The sequence below is a fragment of the Lepidochelys kempii genome, chromosome 7 (assembly GCF_965140285.1).
Source record: "Lepidochelys kempii isolate rLepKem1 chromosome 7, rLepKem1.hap1, whole genome shotgun sequence".
In the NCBI taxonomy this organism is placed as follows: domain Eukaryota; kingdom Metazoa; phylum Chordata; order Testudines; family Cheloniidae; genus Lepidochelys; species Lepidochelys kempii.
In genome coordinates this window covers 28,313,941-28,334,751 of record NC_136386.1, presented here as the reverse complement: position 1 = coordinate 28,334,751, position 20,811 = coordinate 28,313,941, and the positions used below count along the sequence as shown (strand labels likewise).

Sequence of the window (20,811 nt, the reverse complement as noted above, 5' to 3'; positions counted from 1 at the left end):
CAGTAACCGAGCAATTACTATTTTCCATAATCACAAGCATGAGTTTTAGGTGGGTGAAAGAACCTCACACACTGCTTGAATGTTTATTTTGCTAAGTTCATTTATTTTTATGAAGACACCATTACATATTGGATCTACCATCTGAGGCAGATTAGAACGTTTCTAATTTTATGTATACTAGGTGTGGTACCTCTGATTCAGGGCAGCAGAGGTACTAAGACTTTTTATCTAATTATCTGTAGCAATTTATTTAAATATTATAGAGTGTAAACAAAACAAAATAGAAAAGTTTAGGGTCAGAAATAGGATCAGCTTATGAACTTCAGTTGTAAAGTTGTAAAGTGCATTGACGGGCTGAACCCACAACCTTAAATCCAAACTCTTTCCATTTTGAAACTAGCTCCAGATCCCATTACAATCATAGGAGTCTTTCCACTGACTCCAGTGGGGTTTGGATCAGAGTGTTGGCATGGGAGACTCAGCTTTATTATCCAAATCCACTCCTGTAGTTTTGGTTCTATCTATCTATCCAATATGGCCCCCATTACTGTAGTATCTGAGCGCCTCACAATCTTTCATGTATTTATCTATTCACACAACACCCCTGTGAGGTAAAGTACTTTTATCCCAGTTTCGTAAATAGAGAACTGAGGCACTAAAGATTAAGTGGCTTACCCAAGGTCACACTGGAAACTTTGGAGGAAACAGAGAACTCAGGTCTCCCAAGTCCTGTGGTAGCACCTTAACCATGGACAATCCTTCCTCTCTGAGTCAACTAAAACTAGATGTGGCCTAATTTCCAGCTCCAGTTTCTGTGCATCAAAAATCTCATGAATATGCCCACCACCATCATAGGATTTCAGCCCAAGTCAGTAGCCGTTCTTGGGAACAATTGATGTTGTGAGAGTTCCATCATTATGGGGTAGTTTCTCACGAGTTCATCTCATAAAATTTCTCCATTGTTTATTCCAAACCCAAATTGTATCCATGGTTCAACCTGAAACGCAAATTCTGAATCTTAAACTTAATCTGAATCTAGATCTGGTTTACTTAGATATATCTTGTTATGAAATGAAGTGCAATGCCATGTACTAGGTTATGCAATATTGAGTTGGCTTTGACAAATGCCCTAATATAGTGATGTCACAATCTGTTAAACAATATGAAGATTATATAGAAATGTTCAAGACTAATTTGTTAAAGTTTTCATTTTTTGTTTTTTATTTGGTTCTAAACTTGAACAAAATTATCATCTTTTTAGCTGCACTTGGTAGTAATGCACACAGCTGCCTCTCAGATTTCTTTCATAGTTTCATATATACACACACATGTACACCCACAAATCTCCAAGTTCAGATACTGTAATATTTTTCCATAGAATAATGCATTTGTTTTTGTTCTAAATTTCAGTCGACGCTGGCGTCGCTGGAACCGATTCAATCGAAGAAAATGTCGAGCTGCAGTAAAATCTGTCTCGTTTTATTGGCTGGTTATTGTCTTGGTCTTTCTGAACACATTAACTATCTCTTCTGAGCACTACAATCAACCTGACTGGCTGACACAGATCCAAGGTACAAGCAAAGACCATTTTTCCTGTTTTTAACCACAGAAAAATGAAAGCTCTCCTTGATTACTTCTGCATTGTGCCATTTTGAAGTTTATTTGTTATCCTTCAGTACATCCAGGTAAAAGAAATTGATATAGAGAATGATCAAATGTTTTCTATTTCCACATCTGCAACACAGCTTAATGACATAATGTACACGCAAAATCCTACGGTGCCAAATTGTAAGCATGTGCCATTATGCTTTAGACATATTACCATTGTCAACCCATGTGATTAAAGATAAGGAAGGACAAATGTTAACTTGCACATCAGAATAAGCTGTGAATCATTATGCCTTAATTCCAGTCTGGGTTTGAACTATGTTTTTAGCTGGGATAATTTACACAATAAATTGGAAGGATGTAGCATTTTTCGATCAAAGGGAGGGATTATATGCCTCATGCAAAAAATGGTGTCAAATGCAAAGAAAGCAGTTTGTATTTCCCTCCAAAGAGATAAGATAACTGGCATGGAAAATACAAAATAAAAATACAAAATAAAATACAAAATAAAAATACAAAATAAAATACAAAATATAAAATACAAAATAAATCAGAAATATCTAAAACATTATAATTTTCTGAATGTTTTGTTCCAGATATTGCAAACAAAGTACTTCTGGCGTTATTCACCTGTGAAATGTTAATAAAGATGTACAGCTTGGGCCTACAGGCTTATTTTGTATCCCTCTTTAACCGTTTTGATTGCTTCGTCGTTTGTGGTGGCATTGTTGAAACCATACTGGTGGAGTTGGAAATTATGTCACCCCTGGGAATCTCAGTATTTCGCTGTGTTCGTCTTCTACGTATTTTTAAAGTGACAAGGTAAGATTATGAAATGCATTTTCCTGCTGCTAATTTTAGGGGTACTTGTATGGTGATCCGCAACTCTTTTGTAATATTTCATCACGCACTGTTCTTTTACAGTTTTTTTTTGTGTTAACACACACATTTTAATTTATAGGCACTGGACATCCCTGAGCAACTTGGTAGCATCCTTGTTAAACTCAATGAAGTCCATTGCTTCACTGTTGCTTCTGCTTTTCCTCTTCATCATAATCTTCTCATTGCTTGGAATGCAGCTGTTTGGAGGCAAATTTAATTTTGATGAAACTCAAACAAAACGGAGCACCTTCGATAATTTTCCACAAGCTCTTTTAACTGTATTCCAGGTAACTTTCTTTCACCCCCTATGAAACGTTTTACCTTTGAACAACAAAAATGTTTAGGTAATCTTGTCTCCTGAAAAAAATCACAAATACTATTTATTCTGTTTACTTTAAGTAGCATTCTGCTTATCATATTCAATACTCTGGTAATTTTGCACCATTTGTACCATTTGTTCCATATCTTATTTGATCTATCTATGCAACATAGCTTTCATGTTACTTCATTAAATTAAGTCTTCTTTGTCCATCAAAGACATGACTAGAAATAAAAACTGGAAGTTATTTAATTTGAATTAATGTTTTTCCTGTAAGCTTGTTAACCGTCTATTTTGTGGCAGATGTGTGTATTTCTAATGTTCAACGACTTCTTAGTAGGATAAATTGAGAAACATTGTAAAAGTGTATATCTGTGTGAATCATATCACTTCATATCATAAAAAACTAAATATGGATTTCTTTAAAGGGACACTATCAGTTTATTATTATATATATTTTAAAACATTCATATCTGTGTTACTACTAACTGATTATTAAAACTAAAAGAATTCTTACAGTTTAACTTCCTTTTCACTGTTTATGGTGTTTGTTTACTTTTTGTATTTCTCTCAGTTTGGGCAATGAAATTAGGCTAGTCTCTTTCATTTTTTATTCTAGTTATTTTTGCATTTAAGGTTATAGGCATTAACACAATAGTGCAGTGTTTGGTTTGGGTGAATATTTGGTTGTGTGTCACAATTTCCATTCACTCAAATAGAGATTCCGTAGAATGATGCTTGAAACAAACAAAGAAAAAGCTGTTTGGAATGAATTTAAAAATAAAGACATCCTAATGAGAAATGTTTCTGTAAGTCTTAAATTTCCTAAAAAAATATTAAAAATAATGGGTCACACTTAGCCTGACAGTGTTCCTTTGAAAACTTCAGTGAGTGTTTCCAAACTCAGGAGCTTAATGTCAGGCTGCTACATCCATATCCAGGCACCTAAATAAATGGCCTGATTTTCAAAGGTGCCAAGCTCCCACAGCTCCCAAGGAAGCTGCTGGTTACTGAACAGCTTTGAAAAATCAGAATTCTTAGTTAGGTGCCCAAATATGGACTTAGGAGAATTAAATAGTGGCCTTTGTGCATGTATGACTTTCTTGCACTGTCACTTAATTGTCTGGGGAGAGAGTCATGTAGCTCACAAAAGCTTATGCTCAAATAAATTGGTTAGTCTCTAAGGTGCCACAAATACTCCTTTTCTTTTTGCGAATACAGACTAACACGGCTGCTACTCTGAAAACTGTGATGGGGTTTTTTTGGGATAAAACTAACAGCTTCTAAATTGCTGAAAAATATATACAGTATCCCTATAATCTGTGTTCTAATAATCAGGCCTCCCACACTAATGCAAAATAAAGTGCTAAATGCATAATAGATCAGCTGTAAACTATCCTCCTCTGATCTAATCAACAAGTTCCTTTAGATTTCATCCGTTGATACAGCAGCAAAGTTGCAAGAAACAGTAGAAAGTAGGCAAATTATTCATTCTCCAATAGCATTAGAGCTCCAATTCAGTATAAACCCCCCTCCATTTAAAGCAATATCGTAATGACCCCAGTCTCCAGTTAGGACTCAGATTGGGACAATTTAATTTGAAGGGGTAACACACTATGATGTATAGTTTTGGAAAGGGTTTGTGACCAACATTCTTTAAAAATGGGTGCCTAAAATTAGTCTCCTAAGCCATACTTAGGTTCCTAAATGAGAGTCCAGATTTTCAAAGGTGCTGAACATGGAGGCTTCAATAGGAGCTGCTGTATATGCAGCACCATTGAAAATCAGGACACTTAGGTGCCTACATAAGAATTTAGGAGTTTAATTTTAGGAACTCTTTTTTTTTCCTAGATCTTGGACCATAAGTGTAGACATACGGTTCATTGGCATAAATGCTTCATATAGATGGAAACTGGTAAAGCTAAACCAAGAGATTCTTATTTAAATGGAAATATTAAAATATTGCATAACAACAAACAGATTACTGCCATGTTTACTATATAAAGCATCCTATGCAGAGTGATCAGTTAACATTTTCATCTTATAGAAAATGGCTGTGTGTGTTGTGTACAGAGGAAACATAATCCTCTTTCAGTCTTTTGACTGTTGAGTCAGTAAAGATGAATTTGCTTGTTAGATTCTAACAGGTGAAGACTGGAATGCTGTGATGTATGATGGGATTATGGCATATGGTGGCCCATCGTCATCAGGAATGGTCGTCTGTATATACTTCATTATCCTCTTCATCTGTGGTAACTGTATCCTTTCATTTCTACAAGTGACACTGGCATTCACTGTAAGCATTTCTGAATAGAGCAGTGAAGTTGTGTGTAAAGAGGACTGAACCATTATGACACTTAGGACACATATCTGCCCTCTGTGTAACTGAGTGAATTGCTGTGAACAGTATGCACATTTTCTGTACTGCATTTCTTCTAAACAGGAGCTCCCTCCAGCTCCCGTTCCCTTTCTCTGCTTTCCCTAAACAAATCAGACCCCTGCCAGCTCCCTAGGCATCGCCATCTCACCACTCTGACAAGAACCAGCACATTTGCCCCTTCCTCCTCAGTGGACAGACAACCTCATTCTGTCTGCTTGTCTTATTTTGGCCGCCATCCCCATCCTGATCCACAGAAGTGCTCTGAACTCCATGTCAGTAATGTCTCATCCTTCCCTGATTCCACCTCGTTAGTTCTGACACTTTCTGAACAAATGACAATGGATGGAAGTGGGTCACAGGGAATACAGGTTACATTGCAGGGGGATCCTAGCAGTAGGAATATGGAGCTGTTTGGCACTAGTTCCACCAAAGTGTTTGCCTTCCATGCCCCCGATCTTCCAAAAGCTCTCCTTTGTCCCCAGTATGGCATCTTTCAGTGGCTACCCAAAACTCCAGTAAGCTCTCATACACTTCTCCTAGACACAACTTAGTACTGGAAAGGTTAGGAGTCAATAGATATGGCAAAAATATTAGACTTCTTTTTACTATATTTTTATGCTGCTTCTATTGATATTCACACCTAATTGATATGGGCTGAAGTACAGAACTTGACATGGAATGTAGCACATATGGAAAATACTGCAGTGTAAAAATCAACTTGAAGTATCTGAATTAGTATCTAAAAACATTGTGTAGTAGGTGGAACTTGTCTATGCCCATGTAAACTTCAATTTTATTTCCTTTCTAAAATTAACATTATAAATGACTAGTCTTTTGCTCAGCAGTCCACTGTATATTCTTGTTGTGATAGAATCAATGGGCTTAAAGCATCACTAGCGTAACTCTGTTGTCTTAAATGCAGTTACAGCAGGCATTAATTTGGCCCAGGAAGTAAAGGTATTATAAGCACTACATCCAGCTCTGTAAAGTTATATACTTAGTTTGGGAGCATGGGTTTCATGTCTCTGACACTGTCATTATTTCATACTGATAAGGAATAGACCAACACAGTGTGGTAATGCATAATGTCCTTAAGATTATTTGAATCAGATATCTTGCTAAATGTCTTTTTGGCCATTGCTGTGGATAACTTGGCAGATGCGGAAAGCCTGAATACAGCTCAGAAAGAAGAAGCAGAAGAAAAGCAGAGGAAAAAGAATGCCAGGTAAAATAGCACTGGGGTGCTAGATGGGAGTTCAGTATTCACCCACTTACAAGTGTGTTGAATCCTTTATTTGAATATCTTGGCAGGGTTAATAGATTATTAATTTAAGAGAAAAGGAAAGAAGATGCCATACTGGGTATCTTGGGATGATGGAATGAATGGTGATAATCCATCTGAGGTTTAAACATTGGAATATAGGATTCATTGTGCAATTAAAATATGATTGTATCCCTAGATCTATATGTGCAACTTCTGTTTAGACCAATTCTGCAACCTTACATAGACAACAAGCAAATCTCCAGTTGAAGTCAGTGTAGTCCCATGGAAACCATAAGAGTTGTGTGTAAGAATCCAAGAGCACAGTATATCCATTAGTATTCCTATAAAGACAATGCATTGCATTTTTAAGGAATTAGTTTCTGGAGTTATATTTAAAAGGATAATCTGTTGAATGAATCTAGTGTCCTGGGATGAAACACACTTTATTACCTTTGTATGTGGTATGTCTTCTCTGTAAATGTCCCTTCAAATCAAGTACCTATATTTCCATAGGCATGACCTCTTCATTTTTAATAGAGTGGGTAGAATAAGTTAACAATCATTCTGTCATCAGTCTTTGCTCTTTACTTAATGGGGTTTGTTGTTTGGTTTTGTTTTTCTTTCTTTTTTTTTTTTTTTTAGAAAAGAGAGTCTGGAAAATAAAAAAGGTGACAAATCAGAAGGTGACCAAAAGAAGGCCAAGGATAATAAGGTGTTTATTTCTATAAAAATATTTTATACTGTTAAAAAGTGTTCATGCCAATAAGTTCTTTTCAACACAGATGTGCACTATGTGATTTCTTTTTTAGGGCCACATTTTCTCCTAAGTGTTTTTCCCCCACATAAGGGACAGGAAGTTGTCATGGAACAGGGTTTTCATTCTCACAGAATGGGCAAAGGGTAGGGACCACAGAATCTGCTGTTCACATGAGATCCATGTAATTTCAGACCACCTCAAAGGCCCGAACCATTCCTACAGATGCATAGCTCCTGGCAGAATGACTGTACCTGCTCCTCCCGATCCCCCACAATTTCTCTGGGGAGAGGAGTTTTAGAGCATAGAGTAAGTTAACATTGTCAGGTTTAGCATAACCTATAGCTTTAGGCTCCTTGTAGATTTCTGCTGGAAAAGTCCTTTAGAAGGCAATACTGAATTATAAACTTCCTATGGAATTTTCAAACCACTCCATGTAATTTCCATAGAACCCTACCGGTTTTATCCCTATTACATTCCGCAGATCTTTTTGCCTAAGTGTAGAATCACAAAAATGTATATAGGGTTTAAAAAACCAGACTTTTAACAAAGATTACAGCTTTCCTCTCTTGCTCACTTCCAAAGTGATCAAACCATCATGGCTCTGTTGATACACTGAGAGAGTAAGCATGTACCTGGCTTCTTTGGTATTGAATAATTTATTTGTTTTGTTTTTTGGATCATCTACATGCATCAATTAAATGTTGAAGTTTAATTTTCTTCTGAAGTGTCTTTTTGCCATTGCCATAGGTTACAATTGCTGAATATCGAGAAGGAGAAGATGAGGACAAAGACCCCTATCCACCTTGCGACGTACCAGGTATGCCAGCAAGATTATAAACATGTTTAAGTCAGTACATTGAACTGTAAATGTACAGTCACATTTACCATTACCTTGTCTTGACTCAATTCCTTTGAAGTCAGTGGAGTTAGACCCTCTGATGTCAGCAGTTATATTGGCCTGTGGAATGCGGTGCTATTGCTTTTTCTACAGCCCATTTAGAGAATACACATAAAGTCTGATGGCTCATCTAATAATAGTTATCTGGATTTGGGGCAGAATCTGGAACTTCCTTGAAATGGGTAGATATCATCTTATGAGCTTCTGATGGCTTCCTGCTAACACACATTTCAGTCAAAAATCAGGTTGCTTCTGTCTCACCAGCTGTAGAGCTGTTACAGACATCCTACTACCTCCCACCCGCTCTGTGAACCCTTGATCTAGACACATTGGCAAGTGAGGACAGACGCAGGGATGTTAAGTGACAGGCTGCAATTTTATTAAACTTAACACAGGAGAGGGGCACTACCCACCTTGTTACCCATACTCTCATCTACCAGGCATTTTAGGTGGTTCCAGTGCAGGGGTTGGAGGGCTCCTACCATATAACCCACAGGTTGGGATAGATTCTTCTCAGCCTAGCCCTAGGACTCAGCCTGCTCTTCTGAATCATTTCACACACCCCAGGAAGGGGACAGATGGTATTAAAATGGGGGGAACCTTGACCTACGAAGGCAACAAGGTGTCCTCCTATCCCATGGCTGCAAGGCCCATCAGCAAAATCCCAGGTCTTTTACTTCTGGGAACCATCCCTTTTAGCCTTTTCACCAAGGCTAATGGTCCACTAGTTGCAACTAACTAATATCCTACTAAGTACTACCACTAATGACTGAATTCTATTCCTATTAAATCTAACTGTGCTTCGAGGATGCTGTGAGGAAGGTGAAAAAACCTACCAGGACTCTGCCAGTTTGGCCCCAACGGGAGAAAATATTCTTTCCTGACCCCCAAAACAGGCCCTTGGTCAGACCTGCAGCATCTGCAAACACATTCCCAAAACTACATCTACAGGAAGTGAGGATTGGGCTGCTGAAATAGAGCTCCACATGCCGCAGGGTAGGGTTTAAATTAATGAAATGAGAGAATGACAGACCAATCAGCTCCTTACCTCCCCCTACTGACCAATGAGTGGATAGAGTCTCTGGTGGGGGGAGGTGTCACTTCCAGAATGTGCTGTCCTTTTCCTTTCTAATGGGGCTGTGGCAATCACTGCCCATCTGGTTTTGCACCCACTGAGGCAGGTGAGTGGCATTAACATCCACCATTGTGCAGAGTCCAATTACTTGGACTTTATATACAGGAAAGTGAGAGGTTATGTGATGTGTGGAGGGAAAGCCACCAATCATTGCAAAAATTAACCTAAAGCCACTACCCCTCTCCATCTAAGATGTGGTAAGGACTTTGACTCACTGCACTAAATTTCAATAGGAATTAGGCACTAAATGACTATGAAAAGCTCCCTAAAGAGTCCCTTTGGTGTGTAAATTGATTAATGAAAGATATGTCTCTGACACCTATGGGAATGTTTTTGTATTAAGTAACAGATTTTTAATGCCATTTGTTGAATATATATTTTAATACAAGCAATAATTGTATATTGTTATGAACAAAAATTTAATCTTTTTTATTTTTAGTAAAAAAGTGTTTAATTTAAAGTAGGTGAAGATGAGGAAGATGAGGAAAATGAACCAGAGGTACCAGTTGGCCCACGTCCCCGAAGAATATCTGAACTAAATATGAAGGAGAAGATAACACCAATTCCTGAAGGGAGTGCCTTCTTCATTTTCAGCAGCACCAACCCGTAAATATCACCTTTCTAAATGTCACTTCTGTGCCTGGGGGCTTCATCACTGAAGAGCTAATTCTGCCCTCACTGAAGTCCAGGGCAGAACTCCCATTGACTTCAATGGGAGCAAGATTGGACCTTACATATTTCATTAAATAAATGAATTTGGTTCCTTATATCCCATTGGTATGGTGGTATTTTCCAAAATTCAGCATTGAAGATAACAATAAAAGCAAAGATAAATGAAAAAAATAAAAATAAAAACAATAAAACCTGGATGCTTTAGGGAATTGGGATTGGGATTGGGATATAGAGCCTTTCATCTCTAGGTATGATTCCAGACTTGGGCAGTGGTGAAGAAAGCTGTTTTGTTAGTCGATGGAAACTGCGACCATCTAAAAAAAGGAGGACTTGTGGCACCTTAGAGATTAACCAATTTATTTGAGCATAAGCTTTCGTGAGCTACAGCTCCACTGAATGCATCCAATGAAGTGAGCTGTAGCTCATGAAAGCTTATGCTCAAATAAATTGGTTAGTCTCTAAGGTGCCACAAGTCCTCCTTTTCTTTTTGCGGATACAGACTAACACGGCTGCTACTCTGAAACCTGTGACCATCTAGTAGCTGTTCAGTTGTGCATGTGAAGTGAGTAGAGTCCACGTCATAAAACCATCAACACAATTAGCAATCTCACTGGCAGTCTCAGCATACAAGTTAAAGAATGACTTGGCTTGGAAACAGAGTTACCATCTCACCACTAGAGGTCCTTCCAGGTCAGGTATGAGGAACATTTGTGGAGCAGTGTATGTGTGGGGCAGTTTATTCGACTGCTGTCCTTGTTATATTGATTCAGTTAATAAATGACTTCAGTCTCCAGACCTGTCAAGCAGCACTTTTCACAGAAAGACAAACTTCACTAAAAAAGTAAAAAGAAAAGGAGTACTTGTGACACCTTAGAGACTAACCAATTTATTTGAACATAAGCTTTCATGAGCTACAGCTCACTTCATCGGATACATCCGATAAAGTGAGCTGTAGCTCATGAAAGCTTATGCTCAAATAAATTGGTTAGTCTCTAAGGTGCCACAGTACTCCTTTTCTTTTTGCGAATACAGACTAACACGGCTGCTACTCTGAAACCTAGGTAGCTTCTGTTATCATGGAAGGTAATTAACAGTACCAGAACATACAGAAATCCTCTATTTACTAAGAGGAGAATAGATTCCTTAAGAACCCACTGACTTCTCATGGGAAGCTTTCAAAACTATTTCATTCTGCTGATTCTGCTTTTCCACTGATGTAAACGTGAAGTAACTCTATTGAAGTGTTCAGCTGGAATGAGACCCGAACTGGGTTCTATGACTCTAATCCTGTGTAAAGCTGAAATCAGCATTACGTGGTGGCTTCCTAGTAGCAAGCACAATCTTGGAACAACTGGTAGCCTCATTAGGAAATTCTGGTTTGAATAGAGCCCTGAAGTATCTAAATGAGATACTGAGCCCAGTCCAACTCCCACAAAGTCAATTTAGGAATACTTTCATTGGCTTTAATGAGAGTTGGTCCAGACTCATTGAGCCTGAAATTAAGCCTTTCTCACTGAGCCTGAAATTAAGGCTTTACTCCTTCATAGGAATATCTGCTAGCATGGACCCCTTTGCATATGCACAGTGTGGCCCAATACTGGGGTTTTAAAAGAAACCTAGAGGAGTTAGGCATCAAAATCCCATTGAAAATCAGTGGGAACTGGGAACCTAACTCCCTTAGACTCCTTTGACAATCCTAGCCTCAAAGTCTATGGGCCAGATTTTGAAATCCTTTACCAAAGTTTAAATCAAAGCAGTTGCTCTGGATTTACCTGGGTATATCTGAAAGCCGAATCCAGCCCTGCTCTTAGAATTGTTGCCATAAGCTTGGCAGAGAAGCTTAGAACACTTGCTCTTTGTGAGCCCTGCCTGCTGTAAATTATTTACACATGCGTATTTTTCTGCCTCTTTTTCAGAATTCGAGTGGGATGCCACAGGCTCATCAACCACCACATCTTTACAAACCTCATCCTTGTCTTCATCATGCTCAGCAGTGTTTCCCTAGCGGCAGAAGACCCAATTCGCAGTCACTCTTTTCGAAATAACGTAAGCAAAAATACATCGATGAGTCTACATAACAAATTTTTAACTTATTATGCCTTCCTCCTGACTAATAAGTAATCATTATGCTTGGAATATGCTTATTTTTATAGTGTAGACCTACATGATAGCACATTTTAACTAGTCTACATATATTTGATTTTTTTTCTCGCTACACCTAGTAAAACGTTAAGTATTTTACAATTTTACAAAGAATAAAATACTATTTATACTACCTTTACTAACTAGCGTGGATCCCTTTGAAAAGTAATGCATGGAACAGAGAGAGCATATTTTAATTCTAAATGAATTTTACTTTTTATCTGTGTTGATGTTATGGGTCTGATCTTTTCTCATGCAAATTAGTTATTTCAATTACATGAGTAATTGGTGGCAGGATGAGGCCACATGTAAATAAAAAAATCAAATGAACAATTTAATTTTAAAAAATTATGACATGAAAAGCAGAACATTTTAATTCATTTTTTAAAAGTGTTATTATTTGAATCTGATTTTGAATATATTTTCAGCTTATAAATGTACATTATACACCCTGACAACGAAAGAAAAAGGTACTAGGTAGAAATGTATCTGTTTCTGGAGAGCCATGTGTTACATACATTGGTATGCAATTCATCTATGAATAGAAATCTCTTTTCTCCTGTTCTCCCATTTGCTTCTTTCATATATTCAAGAGTTATCTTATGATGAATCCACAGACATATGGACAGCCCTATCACTTCTGTGTATGAAGATATTCATACATTAACAAAGTAATACTGTTCAGCAGTTGCAGTCTGATTTTTAATGGTCAGCTTGAGAAATTGTCTTTTTCTTTCTTTCTTTCTTTCTTTCTTTCTTTCTTTCTTTCTTTCTTTCTTTCTTTCTTTCTTTCTTTCTTTCTTTCTTTCTTTCTTTCAAATTCAGAAATATAAAACTTCTGCTGTATTCATCTTAAATGTCTGAAATGACCACTACGAAGCGGTTAGGTTGGATGTGATTTATACATATGTTTTTCTACTTAAATAATTTTAAAACAGTAACCACAGAGTAAAAAAAAATCACTATAATTCTAGGCACCCTTAAGGTTCCCATGAAAAATGGGTGGGTGAGTTACAATCCAACAAAAGAGGAGCTCATTTGTTAAGTAGATAACCATGTTACCTGAAAATGGCTCCCTATAGCTGAAACAAGCACTGTACCCATCTAGAGTACTCTGTGCTCTTGAGTTCAACAGGAGCTTTGCTTGGCACTCATATACCATGGTGATGGGTGACCTTATACAAACTGAGTTAGATACAAGGAGTGCATACTCCGGCCCAATATCATATCTCCTAACATTTCACCACTGCTGCATATCCAGCATTAGTGATGTAAAGAAGAAGCCCCTCAGCTTCCTATCAGCTTTATACACTTTATATAAGTATGAAATTGTTGTTACGAAGAAGAAATGTAAAGAAGCAACCCTATAGGGCAGGGATCGACAACCTTTGGCACGCGGCCCATCAAGGTAATCCCCTGGCGGGCTGGGATGGTTTGTTTATCTGCCACATCCGCAGGTTTGGCCGATTGCCGATTTCCATAGTTCACCGTCCCAGGCCAATGGGAGCTGTGGGAAGCGGCGCGGGCTGAGGAATGTGGTGGCCGCCGCTTCCCGCAGCCCTCATTGGCCTGGGACGACGAACCTCTGCCAGTGGGAGCTGCGATCGGCTGAACCTGCAGACACAGCAGGTAAACAAACCGTCCTGTCCCGTCAGGGGCCTACCCTGATGGTCCGTGTGCCAAAGGTTGCTGATCCCTGCTATAGGGAATACCATATAGGGAATGTTGGGTTGCTATGACTGAGCTTATATCACCAGGCCCCCTCTTTCTCTTGCCTGTAGTTTGATGTACGGAGGCTGCTCTGCGGCTCCAATAGCCTCTTCAGACCCTGCAGAAGGAAGATGGGGCAGGATCAGAGGGGGATTGAATAGAGGCCCTGACCTCTTCCAGGCCTCAGCAGGTGCATTTACACTGCAAATAAAGACTTGCAGCAATGAGCCTCAGAGCCCAGGTCAACTGACTTGGGCTTATGGGACCTGTGCTATGGGGCTAAAAATAGCAGTGTAGACATTCAGGCTCGGGTGAGAGCCTGGGCTCTGAAACCTGGAGCGGGGGAGGGGTTGCTGTGTGGTCCACAGAACTTGGCGCTTGACAATAGAAGAAAAAAAATGTTTTAAAAAATCTTAACTTTGTTTAGAGGTAAAAAGAGGTCAGAGCACAGACACTTGTATTCCTTCATAAAATATTCAGTGGAAATATGTGCTTTTCCTATCTATACAATCTGGTTAAGTATATTCATATAAATAAGTCACACTAACAGATAAGGAAGAGACAGCAAGTAGCAAATCCTTGAGTTCCACCCACAGTATGAGACTTACTCTGGAAACAGTTTGAAGGGCTGAATACTGTCTTTTGCAGCTAGAAGAATGCTGAGCAGGTGTAGCTCCTGAATAGACAGGCTGTAAAGGATTATCCCTTTGCAGGGGGCACACAGGCAGAACGCCTGAGGGAAGTGGAGGTGGGGCCAGGTGTGCTCCTTGCCCTTCAGAGATGTGCAGTGTGTTGCGCCTATACTCCGGCATCTGGATTCTACATTGACCTAATACATACAACCATGTTTCCCACAGTGGCTGGCCCCAGTGAGTAAAAGAACCTTCTAATTAGTGACAGCAACTGGTGCTGTTCTGTTAGCTCAGGTGGTAGGGATTTGTGTTTTGAAAGCTGAAGTCCAGAAAGTTCTGAAAAGTTTGATCCTTGCTGCTGGAAATGATATCTCTACAAATAGGGCCCCATTCTAAATGACTCTCAAGTTGGGTCTTGAATTCCAGTAGGCCTCAGATCTGTTCAGTGCAAGCTTTGCTAATGGGGCTTCATGCACAGGACCACATCTTCTTTTAGAGGCTGACCCATGTGACTATGGGAGCCTTCTGCTCAAAGCTGAAGGAGTTACTTCTTTAACTCAGTAGTGTCCAGTGCTTTTGGTGTGAATGTCCTGGGTTTGATCCCCAGTGACAACCGGGCTGTCTTTACCTAGCTCATTATATTAGTAAGAATGCAGAAAGAGGGGCTGCCTGCCTTGGCTATAGCTCTGATCCAGTAGGTCATATTTTCTCTGTGTGCTAGCTGACAAGTTCAAAATGTGCTACCCCCAGTGTTTTGCCTAGCTCCAACACAGGTATAGTGAGGGGAAAAAGTGGTTCTTGGTGACCTCTTCCTTCCATTGCTAAAATTCAGAAGGCAAAATAAAACACTGTTGTCATGCTGCAGTGTAATGGTTTGCAGTACTTCCTTTGATATTCTAGAATAGGTCTCTTGCCAGTCTTTGCTGAAAGGCTTTGCTATTTATATTTTTTCAGCTATTGCAGGAACCAGAAGCATCTGAGCTTTGGCTGAAATGAAAAGTAGATTTCCCTGTGTCTAATCTAATATGGGCCCCTTTTCCCTGTTGTCCATTATTGAATTTTCCCTGCCATTTCATTAGCTGCTGATCACCGGCATCATGTTTCTGACCGGAAGAACAAATGCGTAGTTGGGTAATTCCCTTGAAAGGAAAACTAATGTTGGATTGCTTGTTAGTTGCCCTGGGTAGGTGCTAAAGATAAATGCACTGTTTCCTTACACAGGTGAAATCCTTGCTTTCTTGAAGTCTATGGCAAAGCTCCCATTGACTTCAGCGGAGTGAGGATTTCACCCAAGGTCATTCTGAAAGCTCTGCACATCACCTTTGACTCTACTGTTATTTTTATTTAATTTTCCATAAATTACTCACAGCTATATATGCCAAAATACAAGAGAAAAAGTAAATGTGTTAGTAGATTTTAGGTACTTTACTTATTCATTAATTTTGCTATGTGATCCTGTAGCCTACCACAGCAACAAAATACACATAGCAATATTTAGACTGATTTAGTAAATCTGACAAAGTATATGACAGTCTAATTTTTCGATTCAATACTGTGATGGAAAAAGTACATTATTAATAAGCTTTTGTTTGTGTGAGAGTCTGTAAGTATATTGGAATCAGAAGAAAGAACATCTGAAAGCTGATAGGTAGGTCCCTACCAAATTCACAGTCCATTTTGGTCAATTTCACAGTCATAGGATTTTAAAAATCATAAATCTCATGATTTCATATATTTAAATCTGAAATTCAATGGTGTTGTAACTATAGAGGTCCTGACCCAAAAGGATGTTGTGGGGGAGGCTCGCAAGGTTATTGTAGCGGAGTCTCAATATTGCCAGACTTACTTCTGCGCCGCCGGTGGCGAGGTGCTGCCTCCAGAGCATGGCCAGCAGCCACTGCTCTCCGGCCATCTAACTCTGAAGGCAGCGCAAAAGTAAAGGTGGCAATACCATGGACCCCCTACAGTAACCTTGCAACCCACCGTAGCCCCATTTTGGGTCAGGACCTCCTGTTTGAGAAACGCTGGTTTCCCATGTGAAATCTGTATACTATATACACAAAAGACCAGATTTCTTGGGGGAGACCAGGTTTCACGCGGGACACCAGATTTCATGGTCCGTGACGCATTTTTCATGGCCGTGAATTTGGTAGGGCCCTACTGATAGGAGAAAGGTCTAAATTGAAAGAAAATATTGCATATTTGGTCCTATAATTTTATGATAGAAGAAATCTCACTTTGAACTTAGTAACTTCTAATGAACTTTAAAATAGACAAAAAATAGTTATGCAGCAGCTAAAAGTTCAAATTACTTTGCCTACATTTCCCAACTAAATTCTTAGATTAAAGTAGGTATTTTTGTGCACGTGATCTAAATTGTAAATATTTATTTATAGATGGATTTCTTACTGTGGCACATATTATACCTTGCAGATACTTGGTTACTTTGACTATGCTTTCACAGCCATCTTTACTGTTGAAATCCTGTTAAAGGTAATGAATTGTTAATTGATCCTTGTTAGCTCAATAGCAGCTTTAGCAATAATGTTTGTAACTTTTTGTTTACCTTCCAGATCCTAGGGTATGCAGATTATGTCTTCACTAGTATGTTTACATTTGAGATCATTTTGAAGGTAACAGGTTTATAAAGAAGTTTGTTTAAAAGGATTTTCCTTGTGTGTCACCTTCCAAGAAAAGGCACTTGAAGTGTTCTCCACCTTTTCCCTAAACGATCAAAGCTAAACTCTTTTTAAACCAAAGGATTTTTTAATTTGACAATATTTTATAGTTTTGATTGGTTATCTTTGACCTTTGGGTGCATGTAGAAGCTACTTTTTATCATCACATCAATTTAATAATTCATTTTTTACCCTTTTTTACACTTACAGTTTGTCAGAAAAGGGAAAAATAATTCACTGCGCATGAGCTTTCCTCCTCCTTGTTCTGGCATTTCCAAAAAGATCATAAATCTTTTAAAGAGGGAGCATGGATTTTCTCATTTCTCTTGCTGAACTATATTCATAGAGCTAAAATAGTAGACAACTATTTTCTTGCAACAGGACTTGCAAGATATATTGTGTTTATATATAGTCTAAGATACTTTGCATTTTATCTTATCTTGGGCATACATTTAAGTACTCAGAAAGGCATAAATATGCTTGCTTAAATGTATTACCCATGCATGAGTTCAGAACTGATATCTGAATGTACAGTTTGTGTACTGATTATTAAGACCATACACTGGGGCTACTCAACTTTTAGATATATGAAGATTACTCTGGCAAAGCAGCAGTAAAACTAGGGTTTATGTTTACCTGGTGCAGTCTAGGTGACAAATGGAGAATGAATCATGAAGAATAATTAGATATGTATAAAAGACTTCTTTAGAGCTATATACATTTTATAGCCATCACAAGATGCTTGAAAGCTTCACGCAATGAACAACAGCCATAAGTCACTTGTTGACTAGCTTTGACATATACCAGTGAATTTTTGGTACAGTAAGAATCCGTACATAAACTTTGCATTTCCAGCTGAGGATTAAGCATAACAAAAACTCTTCTACCAGCTTTGTTCATATTGGTTTGTTCTTTTCACAGTGCATTTTGATTAATACCAGATAATGCAATATTTGGGCTGTTTACAAGATAACCTGTATTTTATATAGTAAACTATTTTTATGTTTGTAAATGTTCACCTACTCCTGCTTATATCCCATGATTTCTTATATTCAGTAGTGAGGAGCCTGCTAAGAAAATAATAAATTAGTTAATAGTTGTAAAGAGCTCTGAAGATGTAAAATGCTAGCATAAGTACTAAGTATTCTTATTATTTATTGTTTCATAGTTCCATAGAGTTTAAGGCAAGAAGGGACCATTAGATTATCTAGTCTGACCTCCTGTATAACACAGGCCATTAAATTTCACCCAGATAATCCTATATTGAACCCAATAACTTGGCAAAAAGAAAAGGAGTACTTGTGGCACCTTAGAGACTAACCAATTTATTAGAGCATAAGCTTTCGTGAGCTACAGCTCACTTCACCAATAACTTGGGTTAGACTAAAGCATTTCAGTCCCTAGGGGATGAAACTGCTGTGAGCCCCAGACAGAGGACAGGAAAGACTGAGGGGTCACCAATGTACTGAATGGCAGGGAACTGATCAGGTGAGACATGCCCAGATGAGCCCAGCAGAAGATCCAAGCTCCATGCTGCCAAGGAAAGTGAAAACCTCCTATGGTCCTTGCCATTGTTAAATCAAAGCAATGCTGAGAGATGAGCAGAGAGAATTATACACTTGACAAAACAAGTAAAAACAGTAAAGTTGCTGTACTAACATGTCTCAAACTTCGGCTATGCTTACTTATGATTAGAGCTCTCCATACTGTCCATGCTGGGTTTTGCACTGTGCTTTCTGCAACGCCAAGTCCTGTTGCTAAACACTCACAACAAGAGTTAATTCAGGGTTAAACATGTAGTGAACATTATGTGCACATCTCATTTAAATTACAGACCAAAAAAAAAAGATGAAACTGGAGTTAATGTAACTTAAAGGTAAAATATATTACAAGAAAGTTATAATTATCCCCAAAACAAGCATCAAAACCAAAAAATTCAGAGTTAAGATTAAAACATAAAGAAATCCATAGTAAGATACAGAAATACGCAGTTAAGACACACATGAAACCTTAACTCTGCCCTGTAGTGACACCACAGGGGAGGGGCAGAATGAAAAACTCTTTAAAATGTAAGTATAATCTAATGTGGGATCATCAATGTTTAAAAAAGCCTCTATCATTATCATGTAGTGTCACTAGAAGTAAATTCTCAGAAAACTAATTCTGATCTCAAAGAGTAAGTGCAGTAAGTTGGGGGAGGATATGTAGTATTAATTTCATACATAGCAAAGACATTGAATGTCTGCTTAAATGCGAATACCCAATTCAACCTTAATTATGGGGGAACTGGGGCTAGGTTAGCTCCTGTTGCAAGTCAAAGTAGTTTCTGGGCTAGTCTAATTTTCATCAGCTGGAACAACACTTATGGTCCATTTCACTGGCGCCATGACCACTCCAACATGTCCCCATGTGGGGGTCAAGACTGAATACAGAAGCAACTATACAAACCTGTGCCAATCAACTGGTTTCTTTAAACCAGCTTTCCATCCTGTTTGCTCTCCTGGAGCAGTGCAGAGGGGACAGAGTGAGACTTCTGCCGCTGCCCCAGTTCTGCCCATGGCATACCTACGTAGGCCAGTCAGCACTCCTGTGGAATTTTGTACAGAAGAAAGAGACAGCAGCGCTAGCTGAGCACAGAGCAGTAGAAGCTCGCCCTGTTGAGTACATTCTGGGCAACTACTGAGCTTCCATTGCGTGAGAGCTGCAACAATGTTCAACTCTTCTCATCCACCTCCAAGCCTTGCCCTTGACCCTTTTAAAGAACAAGCTGTTTTTTTTGCATAATGGTTTTTGTCAAAGACTTCAAATGGGACTTATAATTATTAAAGGAGAGGGCAGCCATATAAATATGGTGAGACTTAGATCTGTCTTTTTATACAACTGTATCTTTCAGTGTGGGAGTGTCCCATGTTACACTAACTATGAAGGTGCCCACACACTATGGTGATGGGGATGGAATGAATAGACAGACAGATATATGGATAGGTAGAGGATGTGCTCTATATGATCATGTGAGAATACAGTTGTGAATATTATGTGGACTTTATTGTCTCCATACATCTCACTTCAGTAAGCTTCGGGCTTGTATTAAAAATAGGTTTTTGTTCTTCTACCTTTGGGGATATTTAGCAGGTGAGCAACATTTGGCTCACAAAGAGGGAAAGATTAACAGGAAGATGAGAACAGAAGGACATATAAAAGAAAGAACAGTCTCTGGATCCAGCAGCCCTTTTCAGACGTGTAATGCCCACTGAAGCTAACAAGAGCTCTTGTGTGAAAGGGCTGCAAGGATCAAGCCCATAAACAGTGATATATGTTGTAGGACACATATACTTATAACTTGTGGAATCTTTTTTTAAGGTGTTCACTGATGGAGCTGATCACCACTCTGGGACAAACAGCCACTCCTAGTTCAGTTTATAGCCTCTTTCCCCAGGGCTCTGTTTAGTCTCCAACACAAAACAAAAAGGAAATGTAGGACAATAACAAAATTAATAGTCTTGTTCTTGGCTGAGACCGTGGGGCATCTGGTCTCTGGTAACTGAAGGGTCTGGACCTTCCCAGCCTAGGACTTGGATCCATGGGGCCTTCCTGCAGCCTTCTGCTGCAACCACAGGAGAATGTGTGCCCCTCACCCGCTCTTGGAGCCGGGACCCTCATTTATAACCTCCAGCTGGGAATCAGACCCAATCATTGGGTGTTGTTCAGCAGGGTTTGCTGATTCCAAGGACCAT

At 38.8% G+C, this 20,811-nt stretch overlaps 1 protein-coding gene across 9 annotated transcripts in view; it reads left to right on the top strand.

Moving 5' to 3' along the window:
• Positions 1 to 20,811, top strand: part of CACNA1D (calcium voltage-gated channel subunit alpha1 D) — a 324,438-nt gene that overhangs the window by 203,246 nt on the left and 100,381 nt on the right. For 5 of the 9 annotated variants that reach the window (XM_078853622.1, XM_078853623.1, XM_078853620.1 and 2 more), the window contains 10 exons: positions 1,411 to 1,571; positions 2,205 to 2,430; positions 2,570 to 2,777; positions 4,947 to 5,067; positions 6,300 to 6,414; positions 7,096 to 7,165; positions 7,958 to 8,027; positions 9,705 to 9,849; positions 11,832 to 11,961; positions 16,973 to 17,032. In XM_078853622.1, the coding sequence (XP_078709748.1) occupies positions 1,411 to 1,571; positions 2,205 to 2,430; positions 2,570 to 2,777; positions 4,947 to 5,067; positions 6,300 to 6,414; positions 7,096 to 7,165; positions 7,958 to 8,027; positions 9,705 to 9,849; positions 11,832 to 11,961; positions 16,973 to 17,032 (1,306 nt within the window). Of the gene's footprint in view, positions 1 to 1,410; positions 1,572 to 2,204; positions 2,431 to 2,569; positions 2,778 to 4,946; positions 5,068 to 6,299; positions 6,415 to 7,095; positions 7,166 to 7,957; positions 8,028 to 9,704; positions 9,850 to 11,831; positions 11,962 to 16,832; positions 16,893 to 16,972; positions 17,033 to 20,811 lie in introns of all 9 variants that reach the window. The other 4 variants (XM_078853625.1, XM_078853624.1, XM_073351556.2 and 1 more) reach the window with 1 other exon arrangement.